This window comes from Eupeodes corollae, chromosome 3 (assembly GCF_945859685.1).
Source record: "Eupeodes corollae chromosome 3, idEupCoro1.1, whole genome shotgun sequence".
Taxonomy (NCBI): domain Eukaryota; kingdom Metazoa; phylum Arthropoda; class Insecta; order Diptera; family Syrphidae; genus Eupeodes; species Eupeodes corollae.
In genome coordinates this window covers 124,692,619-124,716,443 of record NC_079149.1, presented here as the reverse complement: position 1 = coordinate 124,716,443, position 23,825 = coordinate 124,692,619, and the positions used below count along the sequence as shown (strand labels likewise).

General features: G+C 31.0%; 1 protein-coding gene across 4 annotated transcripts in view; it reads left to right on the top strand.

Moving 5' to 3' along the window:
• LOC129952275 (reticulon-1-A) overlaps positions 1 to 23,825 on the top strand; it is a 71,659-nt gene that overhangs the window by 28,092 nt on the left and 19,742 nt on the right. The window contains exon 1 of one of the 4 annotated variants that reach the window (XM_056064786.1): positions 18,451 to 19,901. The exons of the other annotated variants lie outside the window; for them this stretch is intronic. Coding sequence (XP_055920761.1) covers positions 19,823 to 19,901 — 79 coding nt within the window. The 5' untranslated portion in view covers positions 18,451 to 19,822. Of the gene's footprint in view, positions 1 to 18,450; positions 19,902 to 23,825 lie in introns of those variants that run through there. 4 annotated transcript variants of the gene reach the window in all.

The window sequence follows — 23,825 nt, the reverse complement described above, 5'->3', positions numbered from 1 at the left end:
TTATCTTCAAAACTTCCGTTAACTATTGTTCTTGTATATTCTGATTTTTCAAAGTGGAGTATATTCAATGTTTTCATCGTACTTGATTTGAAAAGAGGAATAGAGTATCTTAAGAGCGCGTGATTGAAGTTGGTTTATACGAGTATACCTATGTCCTGAGATGCAAGGGTTAAACAATTTTACTCTTTTTTTTTTTTAATTATTATTAAGTATCCTGTACTCCAGGAAACTTTAACCTCCCATGTTGACCTATAAAGATCCTTGCATAGAGTTTTTTCTCCTTTTGTTTTTCTTCCTTTACTAATTCTTAGTGACTTTTATGACTTAAAGGATAGGTGTAAGGGTAGGTAGGTGACATGTGGCAACATTAACCCGAATGAATCCCATCAAGAATATGGAATGTAAGCTTGGCTATAGGTATAACAATAGATGAGTGCATGAGTGTGATTTAACCAGCCACAGTGACACAACAATACATAATAAAAAAAAACTCACGTTACAAATAGAGTATTCCAGACTTTTTTGAAATATGTAAATTTAAATATGTCAACAAGACCAAGCGTGGATAAAGCTACATACCTAAGTGAATGAGAATGAATACAAATTTGCTCAGACAATAAGAAAGTGTCAACTCACTTTCGTGTTTCGTATGGTTTGATTCAGGCTTGCCACATTTGGCTATTTCTAAGACAAACAGTCTACCTTTTTCGAAAATTCCTATAAATAGCATACAAAAAAATAGTATCAACAAAACAAAGAGTTTGCCTTAAACTGCAAAATATTTCACGTGAGTTACTTTTTGGAGATTTGGAGTAGGAACTTCTAAATACCATTTATCCCATTTGTCTTAATGTTTGTTTTATTGGTAATGGGTTCCTGGATTGGATTAAAAATATTTTTAAATTGGGATTTTAGTTCAGGGGCATGGCAACCCTGGTTGGATTATATTTGTTGTTTTCTTTTTGCAAAACAAAAAACCCTACGTAAGTCTATTTTTCTATGCGCGAGTTATTCTTTGTTATTTATTTTTCGTTTTGTATTAATTCTTGAAAGAAAATCGTGTTGAAAAATATGAAGAGACAGCTTTTGTTTTATTTATAACCTTTCTGATTGAATGAAAATCATAACGAAGACCATTTGAATAAAGCAACATCAACTTGGGTCCTACCACAAAGTTTATAGACAATTTCAAGAGGGGACTATGTTCAATCGTTAGACACCTTTTTTTTTGCATGAGCTAGGTCTGGTTTGTTCATTATTTTGAACTTATTTATCGATTAATGAGAATCGAACCTAGACCAAAGCCACATCCATACCGGGATAACCTTTTCTCACCACAGATGTTGGGTGAAGGGATTTGGGTAGCATATGCGGTTTTATATTTTTGACTAAACGAGGGTACCTTTTTCTGAAGGGATTTCTATGAATAGAAGTTTATACATAAAGGTACTCGTATAAGGCTTACCTGTGTCCATTTAATTAAAACTGTGGTCGGAAACACTTTCGTTGATTGTCAACATGAATCCGACCACGGTAACTCATTTCTTAGATCCAATCTTATAAAAACATTGTTAAAGGCGTTTGTAATAGGTCTTTATTTTGAATACCGAATGAAATATACGACTCGAAAGTTTTGAAAACTCAAGATATGGTAATATTCAGGTATGGTCAATTATTTGACACAATTTAAATATTAATTGAGATTGTTATTTTTAGCTGTTAAGCAATAACATTAAAAAATTGAGTTTTCATTTTACTTTAAACCGAGTTTAAAATCTAAAGGTTTGTCAAGGGATTCAGATTTTTTCTGCCTGTTAAAGTGCACAGAGAAAAGGGAATATTACTAAAATGAGTCCTTTCAAAAATGTTTGCTATGAGTCGAAAATTCGATTCGCTATTCATAAGGAGGGTAATAAAGATAAAGATAAGATAAATATTGAAATTAATTTATCATTTATGGAGTCATAAAAGATTATTTTTGTATTACTTTGATGACTAATACCTTCGCTTAATTTAAAAAATTATCTTGTCTACCGAGCAAGACTAGGTAGATAAAAAAAAAGAAGAAAATTCAATCCATAGGAAACACAGTGTCTTGTGTTTTCTTCGTATCGTTAAATAATTAACAAGTTGTTTACAATAGAATTTAAATTAGCACACTCCGAAGTGTAGGTACCTACTGCAACAGTGGGTTGGTACTGTGAAAAAAGTGATAAACAATTTTCAAATAAAAGATTTAAAATTTTGTATGTAGAACGAATTGTAAACAGAACAAAACCAATTAGACCATGTCTGTATAATTGAAATTAGTGTTTTCATATAGTTCTACAAAATTTGTTTTTTTTTAATATCTTGACAGTAGAGTCTGGATAAAAGAAACAAGGATTGTATTTAATACTTTTTTTAATTGGCTGTCTAAAAAGGGATAAATGCTTCGAAAACTATTGAATTCGTTATTGAAAACGGATGTTCATTAGGTGCCAGTTATAGCTACCATTTGCATCATTAAAAAGGCAACTCTTCCCGTTGCGGAATGAAGTTAAGATTAAAGAGTTCACCTCTTAATCTAAATATCATTTATATTTGATCTGTCGTTTAGTCATCACGGAAGTAGTTTTTGTGGTTTAGATTGTAATTTAGCTTGCTATGTGTGTTTCTGTGGATGGATTCTTCTGCTTCAGCTAAAAACTCACATCTTAATCGATCATCTACAATAGAAATTAGCTGATAGAGAGAGGGTTTCCACATTAAGTAATCATCAGGTGCAAGATCTATATTAGCTTCTTCCGCTAGCTCTATCCAATCTCTAAACCAATTTGATTTGCTATTTATCGCCTGAAGTGCTGCTTTTTTAGGGAGACGCTCATCAGACATTACATATGTAGTCAACTTGAAAGTTAAGGGTTTTAATAAATAGTGGCAATGTACCGGTTCCAGCATAAGCATGTAGTTCGGTGCATTAGGTGGTAGTCGAAATATTCTTTTGATATAAAATCGGAGAAGTTTTTCTTCGGTATCATATTTTTTACTACCCCACACTTGGGCTGCATACATCTCAGCTACCGATTCAAATACTTACTGCTGTGAGCTATGTGTTTATTGGTAAAGATGTTCCTCCAAGCAATATAAATTGTATTTTTGGCTTTTTGTAGTTTTTCGGTGAGATGTCTTTCCATATTGGTATTTTTTGTGATAATGATCCCCAAATATTTGTATTCGTTAACGACTTCGATTCTCTCATTGTTAAATGTTCACCGCTCTTGCCCACCTACTCTTCCTCCACCTTTCCGAGAAACCATAATCTTCGACTTCTCTAGACTGACAATTAATTCCCACGTTCTGCAATACTCACTAAGTTTATTAATCATTAGTTGCAGCGATTGTGGTGAGCAAGCAAACAACAGTAAGTCATCCGTAAAAAGAAGGGCCTTAAATCCAGTTCCAGCATATTCCACTCCTCATAGCAAACAATCGGTGATATCGTCAATAAAAAGTGCAAATAAGCTTGTATCGAAAGCTGCCTTAAAATTAACGAAAAAAACATATAGTTTCTTGTTTCGGTCCAAAAAGAAATCAGCGATACTACGTAGCAAAAAAATGTTGTGCACGGTGGAATATCCTTGTCTAAATCCAGCTTGAAATTCCTTCAATAGCTTGTATGAGTCAATCCACGTTCTACGTCGACTGTGCAAAACCGCCGTAAATATTTTGTATGATGCATACAAGAAAGAAATTCCTCTATAGTTTGCAGGGTCCATTGTACTACCTTTTTTGTGGATGGGAAAAATTAAAGCTTCCTTAAATTCCTGTGATATCATTCCGTGATCCTCATCCCTCTGGATTGTTCCGTCTAAAAGTTCCTCGTTAAAAGCAGGTTGTGCAAATTGAATCGTATCACTGCTCGTAGACAAGTGATCTGAAATAATGCATTTTTAGAGTCTTACAATTGAGATTAACATAAACCTTCCCATTTATTTCGTGCGCTTTCTTCCAGAACTCACTCGTGGTCTTACAACTAACTAGGCTTTTAGCTTCATTTTCATAGTGAGATAATTTTTTCTCCTTACACAATGTTTTAAATTTCCGGTTCAGTAGGAGGTAATTCCTTTTTTCAAACTCATAGTGGGCTCGCCTGTACCATTTAAGCGCCGCGTAGGATTGCTTCCTTGCTAACATCAAACCGGTATTCTTTAAATTCACCACTTCAACTGTGCTTTTTAAGTACCGGAGCCGCTTTCCTTATACAAATCTGTGACGGTTGTAAGATCACTACTTTCTTGCGTCCTTAGATATATATACAATTGATTTCTGTAGGCCTTTGAATCTTTTCACTGCAGTTTGGGCATCAATTGTAGGTTCACACTTTCCTCGTTTTCAGATGTTTCAGTGTACAAATAGATGACAATTGGCATGTGATCTGAGCACGGTACTTGCTCCAACTCAAAATCAGTGATCACGGAATTCCACATTCCTCCTGCCAGTCCATAATCAATAACAGAACTTCCCTGTTTAGCAACAAACGTATATTCGCCAAGTTTATCTCCATCACTGATACCATTAAGCATTCTGATTCCAACGGAGTTGCATAACTCAAGTATTTTGTTTCCTTTTCCATTAATTACTGTATCCTTGGACTGCCTTGCTAAACCTCTTCTCCCATTTTCTACTCCTTCTGTTGCATTTATTCTTGCATTCAGATCACCTTACACCAACAGATTTAAAATTGATTCACACATAACAAATTCCTTCATTTTGTTGAAGTCTGTTTCCAAATGGTTGCAGTTGACATAGCAGGGTAGGATTCGAAATAATTCATCATCTAATCTTAGATCTACACAAATAGCATCATCAAATAACTTAAACTCGTAACTACAACTCTTCAACTCCTTTTTCACACCGAATATGCATCTCCCACTTGCTCTCCCTCTTTTATGATTTCTTATAGCAGGAACAATTTTTAGCTCGTAGTCTTGAAATGTGTCAAATTTGTAATGTTTGGTGTCAAAATGGGACTGATCAGTTGTAGATTTGTTCTATTGAAAAAATACATTATTTAACCCAGAAGTTTTCTTTTAGCTCATTTAAATTTTTTTTAATGATGACACATTTTCAAAGATCACCTGACAGCTTTCCATTAAAAGATTAACTCTAACCTCAAATTATTGATTCCAATCTGGAAAACGGGAAATGTGGCCAGTTTTAGCTGTTATTGGTTTTCATCATTGAAACCAATCATTCAAAAAAAAATGATTGCAAGCAATCTTTTTAACGTCAAATCATTGGTGATTGCAAAACTTGAAGTCCCAATCTTTAGGTGAAATTAATTATTGCAATCTTTGAGTTGAATGAATAAATGATTTATTATGACTGAATTCCCAAAAAAATGCATTCTTTTTTGCACGCCTGATTCCTTTGAATCAATACTTTTGTACTAAGTTTAAAATTATTTTGAAGCGTTTTTTGATTGTTAAGCGATCTGTTATTGTAAATGACAAACATTGAACTAATAAAATGACAATTCAAATGACAGTGACAGCTAAGTGTCAAATTAAAACGCTGTTAACTTGAAAATGGATGATCCTTATATAAAAAGAGGACATTCAGAATTTTGGTACGAAGAAAGAAGCTGTGTTCCTTAAAAAGCATAAGTGAGTGTTTGCGTCAGTTGTGTGTTTAAGCACAGAAGCACTGTTTAAAGTTTAAGGATTGATTTTTTCTGTGAAGAAGGAATTTAAGCAATTAAAGGGTCCCGTGGGCAATTTATGACTTATAAGAAAGGGATAAAAGTAATGAACCATCATCACTGTCAACAACATCTTCCGTTGCCAAAAAATCTATAAAAGCCCACAACTTCTATTGCCAAACAAAACCAGTAGGATTAAAGTTGATGTCATATAACACTCTGCGCAACATCTTTACATTATAATTAATGGATTTCTCTATAAAATAACTGTCACATTGCTCCATTTGGATTGAATCCAAAATCTCGGAAATTCAATTTTCTTTGTTTTTGCTTTTGTAGACATATGGACAATGATGTATGATTGGCATGGCATCTAGGATACGTCTACAATGTTATGATTGTTTCTTATCGTATTGATATAGAATAAAGTGGAACATTTTACATTTAAAACATTTGGACAAGAGAATATTTATTATTTTATGTAATGCAGTCTTTATCTCTAAGTCATTTAGAGAGGCTCGACTTGAATGCCAAAAACTTTACTGCAGTGATTATTTTTCATACATAGAAAAAGAAACAAAGCGATTTTGTAAGATTCCTTTAAGTTTTCTTATCGCAATATAAACTTTTTTTTTCAGAAGTACAGTTAAGTCACTCTAATCTGAAAGCGATTTATTTCAATTTTATTGCATTTATTGATTTTTTGTATTTTAAATGGTCATTGAGGAGGACTATAACAACAGATGTCTAGATATTTATGGCGTTTTTCTTAAATCATTTATCAAATGTTCAGCATGGGCGGCTTTTTCAGTACAAAATTTCAAGATCTCATCACCCACGTACTTATTTGTCTCAATCAAAAATTTCACTCGTCATGATGCAAGAAATCATTCCTTTCAATTAATGAACAATTTATTAACAATGAGATGACTAACAATTAGTTTGATTTGAACAACTTAACCACTCATCGTCTTTCAATCAAACAACGGAACCCGAACCGGTTCAAACATACCTTCTATATCTGCCGCCCTAATAGCTTTAGTTGTTCTTAGGACAGAAAAAAAGCCTTCCAACCAAATTAACCTTGAAAGTGCGCTGTGCGCAGTAAAAAGCTTTCTTCATTCTTTCTTTTATTTGTAATCGTATTTCACTCTCTCTCTTTTATTTTATTTTTTCTTTAATTTTGCTCTCTTTTAAATAATTTTCTAAGCTTTGGCTGTACAACCCCACCCTCAGTTCCGGACACATAAGAACAGCCATCAGCAGCCGCCTTAAGCTAGACTAAACGCATAAGACGTCTGACGTCTATGGTCTCTCTAATTCGCGTCGCGGCGCTTTGCCGTGTAAAAAAGTTTCCTTTCCCCCAAAACTGTAGGTAATTTGGCAAATGAATATATGAATTCTTCTATAAATAGGAGCTTATGGCGGCTGCTGCCATTAGCCGACAGCATGCTTTCATTAATTATATTCCCGGTGTACACTTTCTGTATACTATAGGTACGTACTTGTAGGTAGATTTGTTGATAATTTTGAAAATATAATTTTTGTACTTGAATTTATTTTGAAACAATTTATTTTATTTGAGTACGAATGGGCTTAAAATTAAAACAAACAACAAAAAAAAAGCTCTGGCATATTTATTAGATTACTTAAAAGGTTTATCTAATGTGTACATATTTTGTGCGCTACGTGCATGTACTCCTACTTTGACTATATTCAAATCTATTTTATGGGTGACAGCAATGTCCAAAATAATAGAAACACAACTTTTTAATTTATTTTTTAATTTTTGAAATTATGCTACATTGGTCGCATTCACAAAGCTAGGGGCTTCGTAGTCAAGGGATTCTGATTGGCTAAATCTAACTACAAAAGTAGTTGAAATTTTCCCTCCGACGTAGTGTAAAAAATTCACTACCAAAAGGCTGTCAAAAATATCACAGTTCATTAAGAAATTATCAGTTAATTTTCGTATTTTTGTGGAAATCAATTCAACACCTGATTGATTATGAAGATCATTAGTTAAATGATACCAGGGTATATTAAGCATCATTTTTAACTTCCCATAGGAAGTTATTGTAATGGGTCCGATTTGTCAAATTGAAAATTTTGACATTTCTCGACGTTTCAAGGTCCCTAGAGTCGAAATAAAAGATTTTTAGAAAGATGTCTGTGCGTGCGTGTGTACGTACGTTTGTACGTCCGTACGTTCGCGACGTTTTTTTCGTTGTCCATAGCTCAAGAACCAGAAGAGATATCGACTCCAAATAAATTTTGTTATACAGATAATAAGGCAGAAAGATGCAGAAAGGGCTCTCAAGAAAATTGCGTGGGTGGTTTTTTTACTATAGCAATTTGAAAAAATGGTGAAAATGTTGGTTAACCCTAAATATCTTACGAACCAAAAACGCTAGAGACTTGAATTAAATTTTGTATAATAGATTGTAACGTGATACCAAACAGGTATATTTTTTGAAAAAAATCAATATAACGGTTTTTTTTTTTTTAAATCAATAAAACTGAAAAAAAAATTTGTCGTCTCCAAAATTTTACGACTGAAATATGATTTTATCCCTAAAACAATTTTGTGCAACGAAGAATAATGTTTTTGACATCTGAAAAAATTTTGAGAAAAATCTAATTGACAGTTTTTTTATAAAAAATAAAAATCTAAAAAAAAACATTACTCAAAGTTCGTAAAAATTGAATATCGATTCAAATATCTTTTCAAAAACTTGAAATTAAGGCTTCAATTTTATTTTATCTTATAAGAAATATTGTTTTCAACATTCTGAAAAATTTTGAGAAAAATCGAATTGACAGTTTTTTTTTACAAAAAATAAAAACCTAAAAAAAAAATTATAAAAGTTGGTAAAAATTGATTTTCGACTCAAATATCTTTTCAAAACTTTGAGATATTGGCTTTAATTTACTTTTATCTTTCAAAAAATTTTGTTGTCAACATACAATTAAAGTTTGAAAAAAATCGAATTGACAGTTTTTTTTACAAAAAATAAAAACCTAAAAAAAAAATGTATAAAAGTTTGTAAAATTGATTTTCGACTCAAATATCTTTTCAAAACTTTGAGATATTGGCTTTTATTTACTTTTATGTTTCAAAAAATCTTGTTGTCAATATTCAGTTAAAGTTTGAAAAAAATCGAATTGACAGTTTTTTTACATAAAATAAAAACCTAAAAAAAAAATGTATAAAAGTTGGTAAAAATTGATTTTCGACTCAAATATCTTTTCAAAACTTTGAGATATTGGCTTTTATTTACTTTTATTTTTAAAAAAATCTTATTGTCAACATTCAGTTAAAGTTTGAAAAAAATCGAATTGACAGTTTTTTTACAAAAAATAAAAACCTAAAAAAAAAATTATAAAAGTTGGTAAAAATTGATTTTCGACTCAAATATCATTTCAAAACTTTGAGATATTGGCTTTAATTTACTTTTATCTTTCAAAAAATCTTGTTGTCAACATTCAATTAAAGTTTGAAAAAAATCGAATTGACAGTTTTTTTTACAAAAAATAAAAACCTAAAAAAAATGTATAAAAGTTGGTAAAAATTGATTTTCGACTCAAATATCTCTTTAAAAATTTTAAGTATTGGCTTTAAAGTAATTTTATCTCATAAGAAATATTGTTGGTAAAATTTTTAAAAAATCGAATTGACAGTTTTTTTTTACAAAAAATAAAACTCTAAAATAAAAACAATATTAAAACTTGGTAAAAATTTACTATCGGCTCAAATAGCTTTTCAAAACTTAAAAATATTGGCTTGAAACTTATTTTATTTCACAGAAAATATTGTTTTCGATATTCAGTAATTTTAATATAAAAATCCAACAGTCCGTTTTTTCATATAAAAAATAAAATCTACAAAAAGAGTACGCAAATTTGGTAAAAATTGATACGAGTACATAAAGACAAACTTTTAAGCAAGACAAATCGACAGACGGGATGGGAAGTTATCAGTGTGGGTCGCATCCCAGCCTCTTTTTAAAATTTTGTATTGACACACTTGGAGTTTTTTAATATGGGAGATTGCACAGTTACCCCACACCTGACATCCATACAACAACATTGCTTGAAACACAACCTTTTGTATAATGATCTTATTTTCAGCACTTATATTTATAATGTGTTCTTTAAAGATAAGCCGCTTGTCAAAGTTTATTCCTGGATATTGCACATCGACTTCCAAGTCATTACTGGAAAGAAATAATTGCTTTCTTTTTCTCGTGAAAAAGATTGATTTTATCTTTCCAGCATTTAGTTTAATTTTCCATTTGTGATTAGAAAAGAAATAAGATTCTAAATTTATATTGGAAACACAATGATTTAAAATTTTTAAAGAAATTGGTATTAAATGTCTCAAATTTGTATGCATTCAAAGTCATGCTCCAATATTCAAAATTCTGATTTTGTAAGCAAAAAATTTCTACAAGGGATTATGTAATTAAAATATTATTAATATTTTTCTTGAGAAAATGCGTTTTTTCAAGAACTGTGTAATAAGCTTTTAGTTCCAAATTTTTGGAAAAATTGTTTACTTATCTTTGAAGTAGGAATAATTTAAGAAAGTTGTAAGATTTCAAATTTTTGATTTTTTTACGGTTCAAGAAAATGCGTATTCAAAATTTTGCCTACAAGCTTAGAAAAATATTAGATTACTTCTTCTAGAAAATCACTCCAAAAAATGCCATGTACAAAATCTTAACCAAATAGCTTTATCTTTTAAGGCCTCTTTTTTAAGAAAAATAAAGCCGCCGCGCCGTATCTTTAGAAATGTTACTCACCATTATCGAGGTCCTGGCCACCCTAGGGCCTGAAAAATAAGCATTTTACAAACTAAAGCGGAATTACCAGGACCAGTCTTTTTATTATACATATCAGTGATTCTTGAAGCTTCTTCTAATCACGTTTCTTATTAGATTAGAAATCCAAAAAACCACCCAATTCTCCTACATTTTTAAAATGGTGGTAAGTAGTTACAAATTTCATTTGTTGATTTACTCGTACTTTAATGGAATAAACAGTTGCGTTCAAAATTAAGAAATGTTTCTATAATTTTGTCCATGTCTGTAAATGTATCTACGATCTAAATTCTTACCTAGGCAGATAAAGATTTATAAAATGTAGTTTTTTGTTTAAAGTGCGGATGAGCTTGACCTGCCTCTAGGCTTTAGACACTTACATGGACTCAATTAGCTCGATTTTATGAAATCCAATTGAGGTCGTCAGGGGGAGAATAATTTTTTTTTTGTATCCGAATATGGTTCCGATGTTTACATCATCGTTATGATGAATGTGAAACTATTTACTTTTTTAAAGAGAGATTGTTTTATATGTAGATACTTTGTACGTTAATATGTACTATGAGTATTTTGCTATTTACTTCTCACTATTCAGTGAACTAAGTAATATTGATGCGCATTTTTTCAAGGAATTATTAAGGTGTATCTTTTGGAACTTATATAAGTTACATACGTACATACTCGTATAAATGTAGATAAAGTGCGCAATTGAGGGTTTTTCTTGTTTTCTAAAAGCTTTAACTTTTATTTCATTTGAAAAAAAACTGAATTTGATTTTTAGATATTTATTTTTTGGAGTTCATTTGAAGGATAAATAAAAGATTATGAGAAACCAATCAGTTTTTTTTTTAAGTGACTTGGCAATAATTAGTTTTGCCAATGTGTGCACTTATTGAATAATTGATTGCAAATTTGAATTTAGATAATTTTTATTGATTAAAATTTTATAGGAAATTCGCCCAAAAACTCACTTAGTGCAGACAAAAATTTGTCAACTAAATGAATTTCAAACTTATTTTCTTACTCAATAAAGTTTCGTTAGATATTTATGGGAACATTGTTCCACCAACAATATAGTAAAAGTTGGACTTTAGAGTTTTGAAATGTTGAAAAGCATGCATATATTTTCCTTGTTAGTTTTAACTTTAAACAGCGCTATTATAAGAATCAAAAACATATCTGAAAAGTTTTTTTTGGACTTCACAAAAGTGCAAATCAAGTTAATCCTTAAATTTGTAAGTTTTAAAAGCTTCCTGGGTAAGATTTATCTTTATCTTTTATTCAAAAAATGCTCTTTAGGCGAAAATATTTTTTTTCTAAAGCTTCTCAGAAATATGACATGGAACTTTTTCCAATATCAACTACAATATTATATTTTTTGTGATTCATAGTAGTAAACAGTTCTTTTATTTCCAAAATTTTACTGTCAAGGTCTTTTTGCCGGCTGTTGATTTATTGTAGACATTCTAAAAATATCATAACTTATCAGTGTTTTTTTTTGGTTTAGAGATAAGGAGTTCTGTTTTTTGAAAGAAATTAATTTAAATTGTAAACATACGTGTATGCAGCTTGATATCATAAGATTGAAAACTATTTAAGTGTGTGTTATAAATGGAAGAAGTTATTTCTGGAGGTAAAGTGCGCCATCGTTTTTATTTAGTTAAAAAGTTATCTTAAGAAAAAAAACCTACATTTTTCTAATCCTACAAGTTCTGCCAAAATCACTGCATTGTATTCATTTTAAAATTTAGAATGTCTTTTTTGTTGATGTGTGTTTGCTGAGTAATGTAAAATGTTTCATTTTTTAACAATTTACGAACACAAATTGGCTGAAAACAGAGCAAATCAATTTTTTTCTATTTTATCATTTACAAAATAATTGGTTCTTAAAATTGGATTTGAAAAACGAGCAAATTTTATTTTTAGTCTTCCAAAATTCGACTCAATTATATAAGTTCCCCAAGTTAATAAATTTAATTTAATTAAAATTTAATACGAACTTTTAAAACCACTTTACCAAGACCAAAACCAAGAAAGTGCAAATTTCTATTCTTGCCCTGGGAAGTTAAAAATTCACGTGTGAAAAATTCCCACAGATCAGAATTTTTGTAAAGAGCTTTATTTATCGTTCTCAACACTCCCTAAAAAGTCCTTTTAATTTGGACTGTAAAAACTACACTTTTTTAGAAATTACTGGGTTCTGACTTTTTTTTTAATTTCAACTGAACCAAGTTTTGTTAGAGTGATACCGTCTTGAAAGAAACTAAGTATTTTTCAAAAATATAGAAACAACCTGTAGGCAGAACAATAATTTTTTAAATAAAGTATTAATGACGTTCAAACTTTAGGAAGAAGACTTAAGGGCCTTGCACATAAGAGCGAACAGCGAATGAACAAATAGACAAACAAACGTGATTAACACATTTCAAAAACACATTTAAATTATAAGAAACCAATTGACACTTACATATGTATGTAAGGATAGTAAAATTTGAATTTAGTTCTCTAAAAGAAGACAATTTTGTAAAAACATAACATAATGACCATAAGTGAAACTTATTTTATGGCGAAGAAAGTCTTACTTAGAAGATTATGCTGTGTGATGACATTTCAGTAAATTATTGTGTCAAAAAATTGGTTCTTTATTCAAACTAAAATAAAATAATAAAAATGAATTTTGAATTGGCCGCTTTGCTGGAAGATGATGTGGAGGTTCTTGAATTGATTGAAGTTGGTGTCCCCCGTCAGGTTTACGATAGGAATGAGTACTTTTTAAGTTTTGAAGAATTGCCCTTCTACAAAAGATTTCGTTATAGCCTTTGGACCAAAATAATATAAGACTAATAAAACTTCTATTGAAACTTAACAAAAAAATTGACGTTAAGAGACGCTATTTACTATTTTAATTCGGGTTGGCAACGTCTTGAAAAAAAAACAACAGCAAAATGCTGGACGAATATTTTAAGCTCAATAAGAAATGAAAAAGACTCTGAAGAGGCTATCCCACTAGCTGTTTTGAGAGAAAGAATTTCTTCACCGATCAAATCTCAAAAGGAACGTAATATAGAGCCCTTTCACGCAACTAATCCAGAGGACATTTTCTCTTATATATAGAAAAACATTTGATTCGATTTGTGCCCTTCTATGTAGATCGTTTTTTTTGGTTGCTGATGTCCACGAATGGAATGAAGATCTTCCAAACGACACCTAAACGAACAAGGTTTTGATCAGTGTCGAATGTGAAAGCGAGGACAGTATTTTGGAAACAGCACATACCAGAATAGAGCCTAGGGAAACATCGACATTTTCAATAAGGCTTTGGAATGGGCTGAATATGAAAACGTTAATGCAGCAGACTTAAACGACTTCGCGAAAAGGCAGTTTTCAGCTAAATAGAAAAAAAGAAAATTCAGAAAAGGATTAGGAATTTTTTTCATGGACATTTACATTTGAAATAAAAAATAAAATATGAATTTTAGTTGAAACAAAGGTCTAATTTATTTTAAAAAATTCACCTTCGTCAACATGAACAATTTCGATAACGTGAACATGCTCGGTTTTTAATAGTTCACGTTACCTACCGCCAGTCTACTATATACGATGCCAATAATAACGAATTGCTAAGGAAACACGTTTTGAATTTTCCAGGCCTGGGCCAAATGAAAACTTTTCAAGGGAATGTATAATTCAATCTAATAGAATAGCATACATACATAATTAATTTAAAAAAAATACTTTGTTGTTTTTGATTTGGTCTGAAAATAGTTAAAATGAAGTGAAATACTTTGTCAATGGGCGGGGTATCCTTCTAATAAATCATTAATATTTTTTTTGTACAGAAACGTGCCGATTTTACATATTGTCTTATTTATTGTATTTAAAATATTGAAATTGTAGGCGATGATAAATTGTTACTATTATTATGTAAAATAAAGTCATTAAATATCTATGAAACAAAAAATAAAAAAACTCTGTAATTTCCCTACATGAATTCCATCACTGTTTGTGCGTGTGACTCAGCGTATATTTCAGATCTTAAAATCACACAGGTACCTGTTATTATTTTTTTATTTCTATTTATTTATATAGATACACCTTATATGGTATAGTTAGTATATATGTACATACATATATACATAAACATATACACACATATGGTACTAATCATTTCATGACACACTGCTATTGTTAGATAATCGTGTCTGTTAAAAAAAAACACTCCAAATCATTTGATTAGATCTTTAAGTTTAATCCATAAAATCGCCAACAAACAATAAGGATTCAAAGATAAGGAAAACTTTTTTAGACTTTGAAAATGAAACCTAAAATTATTAATTAATTAATCTTACATTATAAGTTGCAAATCTTCTTTAGTCATTGGTTTTTTTTTTGACAAATTGAATGATCTTTGTTGGAGAGATCTGGGTTTCACTTCAAAAGTTTTTTTTAGGCCTTTTACGAGAGACGGACAAATCCTTAAAGAATGATTATTTATCCCGATTCCTTATTTAAATCTTATTGCTCTATTAACATTTTTTGGCTTATTCTATACACTTTTAAAGACATACTGTGAAAGCGGCAAGGTCGTATCTTAAATAGTTTTTGAATAACAGTGTTCTTAAGAGCTTCAAAGCACTTTCCTAGTAGATAAAATATTTAATGATGGTTGATGAAAGAAATATTCGTTTTTTTTACCAACTTTTGTTAATTTTTTTTTCGTAAAATTTTGGAGGTGACAACATTTTTTTTCAGTTTTTTTAATTTATAAAAACACCGATAAATTGATTTTTTTTTTCAAAAAATATACTTCTTTGATATAACGTTACAATATATTATATAAAATTTAATTCAAGTCTCTAGCGTTTTTGGTTCGTAAGATATTTAGGGCTAACCAAAATGTTCACCTTTTTTTCAAACTGCTATGGTAAAAAAAAACACCCACTCAATTTACTTGAGAGCCCTTTCTGCATCTTTCTGCCTTATTATCTGTATAACAAATATCTCTTCTGGTTTTTGAGCTATGGACGACGAAGAAAACGCCGCGAACATACGGACGTACGAACGTACGTACACACGCACGCACAGTCATCTTTCAAAAAAATCTTTTATTTCGACTATAAGGACCTTGAAACGAGAAATGTTAAAATGTTTAATTTGACAAATCGGACCCATTACAATAACTTTCTATGGGAAGTTAATAAAAAAGTGCAAATTAAGTAAGTTCATGGTTGATATATTTTTTAGAATTTCTATAGTTGGAGCAATTAATTTTTTTGAAAAATTTAAAGGAAAAAAAAACTACAGTAATACTGAGTCAATTTCGTATTCTAACCCTATTTTGATCAGTCAAAAAAATTGGCTTTAATATTTTGTGGCATAACCTTTGAAAGTAATTACAGCTTACAATCGTGTTTACATTGACCTTACCAATTTTTCAGTTGTTTCTGAGGCTATTTGTATCCATTCAAAGAGAATTTTCTCCTTAAGACCGTTTTTGTTCTTAATGGTGCATTTCCAAATTCTGCGGTCTAGTTCGTCCCATGAATTTTTTATCGGATTAATGTCTGGTGATTGTGGGGAGCTTCCAAAACCTTACTGCAATTACAGAGAAGCCACATTCGGGTTGCATTCGTCTTATGCTTTGGGTCGTTAGCCTGATAAAAAGAAAAGTTGTGTTCTAGACTCATTTGCGCAGCACTGTCATTTAAACTCGTCTTCAGGACATCGATGTAGATCTTGTGATCCATAATTCCTTTAATTATGTACAGTTTCTCAATTCCAGCTGCAGAAAAACAACCCTTACCATTAATTTTCTATTTATTTCATGCACAATTATCCTCTTGTCCTACGTGTTAAAAATACTTCTTGTCGTATTGCGAGGCAAGTTTTCAATCCTTTTTTCCTTGACAAACCAGTTAACAATACTTTGAACCGTTGATTTAGCTCAATTAACTAAAGATAAAATCTGTTTATATGATTTACCTTCTTTGTGGTATTTTACGATGAGTTCTCGAAGTTCTTTAGAGGTTTTACTTGCTTTTTTACCATTGTTGTTAAATTCTGAGACAAATTGTCTAAAATGCTTTTAAGCATTGTAAATAACTTCAGAATACTTTAAATAATAGCACATGAATTGACAAAACGCATTTGATTGAAAATGCAAGGGAAATTAAATCCGTTTGGAAACTTAAAACTAGCGTACGAATACGAAATTGATCTAGGTTTGCAGTATCATTTTTTATCATTTTAAATTTACTTAGTAAATGATTTGTACCAACTAAGAAAATTTGATAAAATATATCAACCATGAATAGGTACACACTTAACATGCATGCGGTATTAATGTCCTACATCAATCCATTTAGGATCGGGAGAACATTCAAAGTTCATTCAAAATTTACCATTCAACATGATTTTAATGATGATTATATATGATAACAAATACGTAGAAGTGGGTGGGTATCACTCCCCCTGAGTGTGTATTTTTGGGTTTTTGGATTTTGTCTTTACAAAAACATCAACACCTTTCAATTCACAACATTTCTTCATATTTTAAGAATCCGAAGTATTTTATGTAGGCGAAACCAAATTTATGAGTAATGGGTGGATACAACACCCTCTCAACGCAATTAAATCACTCGCTGACTCTTAAAATTGACTTTTGAATGAATTTCAAAACTTTAAAAAGTAAAAGAGAGTACAGTCAAAATGCCTTAGTCAATTGACTCCTTAAATTCATGTTATGACTTTTTGTCTTTTTATGACCGCAGTCACTTAAAGACTACAACTCTGACATACCCCAAAAATTTGTAATTGAACAGGTGGGTAGACACCACCCCCCTTAAGAAAAAAGACATACTTTATTGATATTCTCCTTTCATTGCAATAGAACATCATTTTTATTGTTGAACAATGTGGGGAAGTGCTTAATAATTTTAATGATATCGTTGAGTGAGTAAGTCAGTTAGTAACGTTCTTTGAAGTGATGTATTTCAAAATCACTAAAGCTATAAACTTACCATTTGGTGAGTTGGAGTTCCTCATCTACCTCATTAAATATTGTAAATTTTGTGTGGATCTTAAAGCTGCATTTGACTCAGTTGATCAAAACGCATTCAAGATGTTTGGATCCGGGATGTCGTTTAAGTTTGGGAGTGTTATTCAGAACTTGTATGGAATGGAAAGCAGGTATCTAGCTTGTTCGCACTATTTATAAATGACATCACTGACGCATTATCAGGAGTTGTTATATATGCTGGAGAGGTCATTAAAGCCTTACTCGTCTTGCTAGCAAACTCACAGTAATCCTTACAGCTTATGATAAATTGACTTTCGGAATACTGTAGACGATGGAGCTTGGTAGTGAACCTGAACAAGTCGAAAGTGGTGCTTATCAAGAAAGGTGGAGAAAGGTTAAGCTCAAGTGAACAATGGTACTTCAACAATGAGAACATAGAAAGAGTGAAAGAATAAAAATACTTAGGAGTATATTTTACCTAAAACTTAAGTATGGAAAAACACCTCAACGAATATCTTTTTAAGGCTAAAACCGCGATTAACGTTGGCATGGAAAGATTGAAAACGCCTAAGTTTGTTTTTTTGAAAAAAGATACCAAAAGGTATCTATAAGTAAAGAGCTAAGTTGAAAAACACTTACAATACTCATTTTTTAAGACGCTTACTAAGAAACTAAAGTGTACCTGACCAATTGAACCGCATTGTTATGTTATTGCAAATTGCAATCCATCAAACCATATAAAAAATCATTACTATGGCTTGAATTACCCAAGTTCTATTCAACTGTGCATCTTTCAACACAAACACAAAACGTACTAGATTTTTCTTATCTATTTACTATATGTCGGTCGTCGTTGTTTTCGACTCACTGTTGTGTGCAGTGAAATACATAACGCACCCAAATGCACTTGTCAATTAGTCTGGCATTAAAAATATAAAAATACAAATAAAAAAAGTCATCATCATCATCGTACAAATAAAATTATATGTATGGCTTCTCGTTCTATAGAGTCAGGTATACTGAAGACTGAACTGATTCTACTATAGACGCAGCAGCTGCTGCTCTGCTCACAGATCAACAATCAAAAATAATAACAATAAAATTTACAAAAGATACAAAAAAAGATAAAAACTTATAATAAATAAAAATACGTGCACTTGCCCCTCAATGGAGAGACAACATCAGCAATAAAGTGATGGATGAAAAAATGAATAGTTGTTGCTGCCATCAGTTCGAAAAATTCTCAATTCTTAGTGTTTAAACGGGCCATTTTCCTGCCTGCCTCCGCTCGACTCGGCTTGGCTCTGTTCTGTTCTAACTCTACTCTGCTCGGCTCTGCTCTGATCCGCTCCGTTGCGGTGCTGCGGTCGTTGTCATCTTGTTTTTAATGTTGCTCGAAAATTTCTGTGACCTCGCCAAAAACACAAAACTATAATCTCAAACATAACATACTCGAGTGTATATACTATTTGCAGAATTTTAGATACCTACCTAAATCTATCTTATTATCTACATCTACGAGCGAGTATCTTTTAGGTACATATTTATATAAATAGATACTGTGAAAAGGCGCAGAGCCAGAGGGTAGGAAACGTCTTCTCTCAAAGTTGAAAAATAGTTTTTCCTTCTTTACGTGCGCTCTCAGTCGGTTGGCTTCCGAAACGATCCGGTCGTGTGTTTGATTGTCGTCGAATTTTCCAATCTTCTCAAATCGATTTTTTGTTTTTCACGTTTGACGGACTATCTAAGGGCTTCTATATCTCGGCTTATCACTGCTGCAGGCTTGATTGGTTTTCATATATTTTATTGGCATTGGATAAGGTGTCATTGTTGTGATAAGGCATATCACTATCCAATATACCTACTGCTGCAAGTTTGTAGTTCGAACATAAAGTCGAAGCCTTGTCGTTGTCGTCGTCGTCTTGTCGCTGTCAATTGATCGAGATAGCACAGAACACAAACAACAAAATCAAACGCCAACCAACAACTGCCCAGATTAAAGAATTTGCTCAACCGCGAAGCAGCACATCGGTAAATTAGTTGTTAACTAGCCTTAGGAGCGGTACGAAGTTTCCAAAAGTCCATAAAGTGTGCGCGTTGTCGTCTACGTCGTGATCATTGCAAATATTCGTATCGTATATTCGATTTCGAAGTTAATTTTTCTGTTTTCTTTCTTCGAAAAAATTCTTATATCTGTCACCTTTTTGTGTTCGAAAAAAAAAATATATTAATTTTATATTTTGTAAAAATTGTGACAAGTTATTGAGAGTGAGAGAAAAATTTTAATAAAACGAAAAAATGGGCGCAGCTTTGAATTTGGAGGATATTAAAATAGCTTTGCTTGAGCTAAAGAACACCCCGTGGAACAAGCAAGAGTGTAAGTTGTTTTTGTATATTACCATATTACCCATTTCCAACACTCAACCCAAAAACTTTAAGGCATCACAGGCGCACTATTTTTAGAAGAGTCACGTTTTTTTTTTCTTTTTTGATTTTGTGCCTTCTTCAAAAAATTGACATGGCAAAGAAAAATAAAATTTGTAACATACTTTGCATAAATTACAAAATTAAAATGAAGAGTATTATAGTTTTTTTTGATTTTGTTATTTTTATATAAAAATATGTTGTGTAACAAACCTTATTTTTGTTTTGATTTTTTGTTGCAAATGTAACGAAAAAAAGAACAGATTCATTTTTGGCAAAAGTCCACGTAGGCCGAGTGCAATTGCAATATATTTTATATTTCAGTTTTTTTTTTAATTTAAAAATTGCATCTTTTCTTTTTGGTTTTGGTTTTTGGTTCTATTAATAATGAAATTTCAAGATTTTGATGTTCATTGTTATTTTTATGATGTTGGTTGGTGTATATTCATTGAGAGCAGCTGTTTAAGACCTTTTCACTTAATCATTTTAGAAGAAACACACGAATTTATTCAGGTACACAAAACATATGCGCCACAGAAAAGAAAAATGAGGGATTCTATTTGGAATAGTTTGAGAAATAAGGTTGCAAATTTAAAAAAATAAGCAATTTTACTACCAGATACAAGTACTTAGTAGTTTTACCAGAAATGACTATAAAGCTTGAGTAAGCTCAATAGGCCCACACATGATTAAAATAATAAAGCTTTAAGGGGCGAAAAGTATGACATCTCAAGTTAATGACCTCAGATTATGTTTTGAATGGCCAATTATTATTTTTTTAAATAATTTAAAAGCACTCAAATGCTTAAAGTTAAAACGCAGTGTGCCAGTGAGCATTCGTCTTAAAATTTTGAGTATCAAAATACTAAGTAAAGGCACAGTTGTGTACAGAATTTCACATTCTTGATGTACGGTTAAAAAAAGAATATCTATACTTGGTCATAAAAACAATTTCAAGTTCTTATTACTTAGTCATTTTGACATATAACAAGTTGAAAACTGCACCTTTTTTGGTAATATTAAGAATACATTTTTTTAAATTGTTGAAAAATTGTTCTACTTTACCGGTATGCTTCGAGTCATTCACCCTTATTGTAATAGGCGTTTTTCTGAACCGACAATTATCACTTTTCAAGTGGAGTCACTTTCTTAGCGTTTAACAGTCGGTATTTAGTTGCTTAAACGCTATTTTTTGCAATCCACATACATTCCACATAAACAGCTGATTATGAGAGATTGATATTCGAAAGAATAAATTCAATTTAAAAATTCAAATAATACATTTTTAGTGAAATTATAAAAAAGGCACAAATGTATAGCATTGGATTGCTTATTTTGTTAAATAACGCTTCTTACGTGAGTTTTGAAGACGATAGATTGGACGAGAATAAAAAAACTAAATTTATTGAGAGAAAGAAGAAGAATAAGATCGACATCCAATCCTTTACATTTACCTGATTCAAAGCAAGTACGGACAAGTACATACACACATACATCTAAGGATAATTCATTGGACAAATCCTTTATTTACCTATTAAATTAAATTGATGAAAACGTACCAAAAAAAACAAAGCAAGTATCGGTGCCACTAGTTTTAAAGCTTGCAGCTACTTTAAATTTTTTTGCTGAAGGCAGCTACCAAAAGGATATATGCAATCACTCCAAATTGGGGAATTGCACAACCAACGATGAGACTCATTCTTAAAGAAATGCTCGAAATTATGGAAGAACACATTTGCCACCTTTGAATAAATCCTCACTATTTGGACGAATAAAAAAGACATGCTTAAGCTTTTTTTTTTAAAGAAAGGCTGGGATTCCGGGAGTAATTGGACGCGTAGATGGCAGCCACATAAAAATTCAAGCAGCAAAAAAAAGATGAAAAACATCGTAACTACAACAGGCCCAAGGAATTGAAGGCAACGGATTCCCAATTGTTTTTTTTTTTGTTCGCTTTGGGGGAGGGGGGGCGCCTCTCCTAAAATTTGTTGCCGATAAGGGATTAATTCTGTGAGCCTTTTAATGGCACCTGGATTCGTAACTTTCACCCTTAAGTAAACATACAATTTATAACCCTAAAACAAACAGTAAAACATTAGAAAAACTTGCATTTTTATTTGTATTTTCATAAGGTGTTTGAAAAATTTCAGTCGACAGAAAGTGCCGTTTTACTCGTCATAAAAGGAAACTAAAACGACAACTACATTAGCGATGAGAGTGACATTTGTAGATCAAAAATTTGGATTCCACTAACGGCTAAATGTCAATTAGCGTAACGCTAAGTAAAACGCTACTATAACGCCTTTGGCAATACCAATTTGTTTGTGTGACAATTTTCATTCCAATAAAACGCCTAAGGGTGATTAATTTGTTGTAAGACATACTATTATTTTCCCATATAGATATTTATCCATGATGGTTTTGATTCAGGAACTGGGTCAACACCATTATAAAATAAATAGTCCCAGATCATAATGCTTGATCTTCCATGTTTGATGATTTTTGACAATTGACTTGGGGCCTTGATAATCTTCCACATAACAACACAGCTTTTCTCTCATAGGTCCAGAGAATGTCTCTTACCTTCACATCGGTATCATTCGATCGCCTGCACACTGTTTCTGCTTCATATTTAGCACTACTTTCAGTTCTTCCGGATCGGGCGTTTCATCATAAAAGGTGACATAGCTTCCTTCCACCCACGATTTTCTGTAAATGTTATGACTGAACAAAATATTTGTCACCTTAATTATTTTGCGAAAATAATGATATTACATTTAATGCATCAAAGAATAGCGTTTTGCACTTCTGGTAAATTTTTTAATAAAATCGTAGCAATTGTTTTTTTTACAAAAAATAAAACACTACAAAAAGTTCATAAAAATTGATTTTCGAGTCAATTATGTTGGCAAAATTAAAGATATTCCCTTCATATTAATTTTATCTTATAAAAGTATTGTTTTCAACATTTAGTACATTTTTGTTTACTTGTCAGTTTATTTGTTATAATAAGAACTAAAAACTACTCAAAATTGGTAAACACTGATGTTCGATATATCGAGAGTAAATGATGAGGTTTTGACTTCAAAATTATTTCATTATATGCAAAATTTTGTCGTAAGATAATTTTCATAGAAAAATTAAATCGGTGTATTTTTCTTTTAAGATAGAAAAACTCAAAACATGCTGCTTAAATTGATACAAAATGGTTTTCGACTAAAAATGTCGGGTATAAAATTGTGTTATAGAAATCAAATTTGTTTTATCGAATGCAAAATATTGTTGCTTACATTTAGTACTGTTTTTTGAAAAATCTAATTGTTAATTTATTTTTACAACACACGAAGACAGATTTAACAAATCAAAACTCTAAACTAAAAAACTCAAAAGTAAAAAGTAAATTAGAAATTAATTAAATTAATTAAAAAAAAAAGTGTTTATTATTGAAATGTCAAAATATTAATATCGGCGTTTATTGCTGAAACATATATTTCAACTGTTTTTGCCCTAGGTCAAATTAATCTTGTTTTATAATTTTAAAAATGAATAAAATAATTTTTTGTTTTCACTAAACAAAAAAAAATTAACATATCACCACGGCAAAGTAGACATTTCTTAAAATAATTTAACCTAACATGAAAACTATTTGTTAAAGAATTAAAATTTAAGAAAATATTAATTTTATTTTTTAAACTGACAACTTTCTCTGCCAGACTATGGCATACTGAAATAAATTAATTGCGGTCTTAATTTTGAATTTTTTTTGTAATTAAAAGCTCACTCATCTCTACATTGATTTACATGAGAAAAAATCCTACGAACTTGAAGCTTTTTTCCGTTTCGATTGACTAACAAACCGATTCGCTCTTCTTTTTTG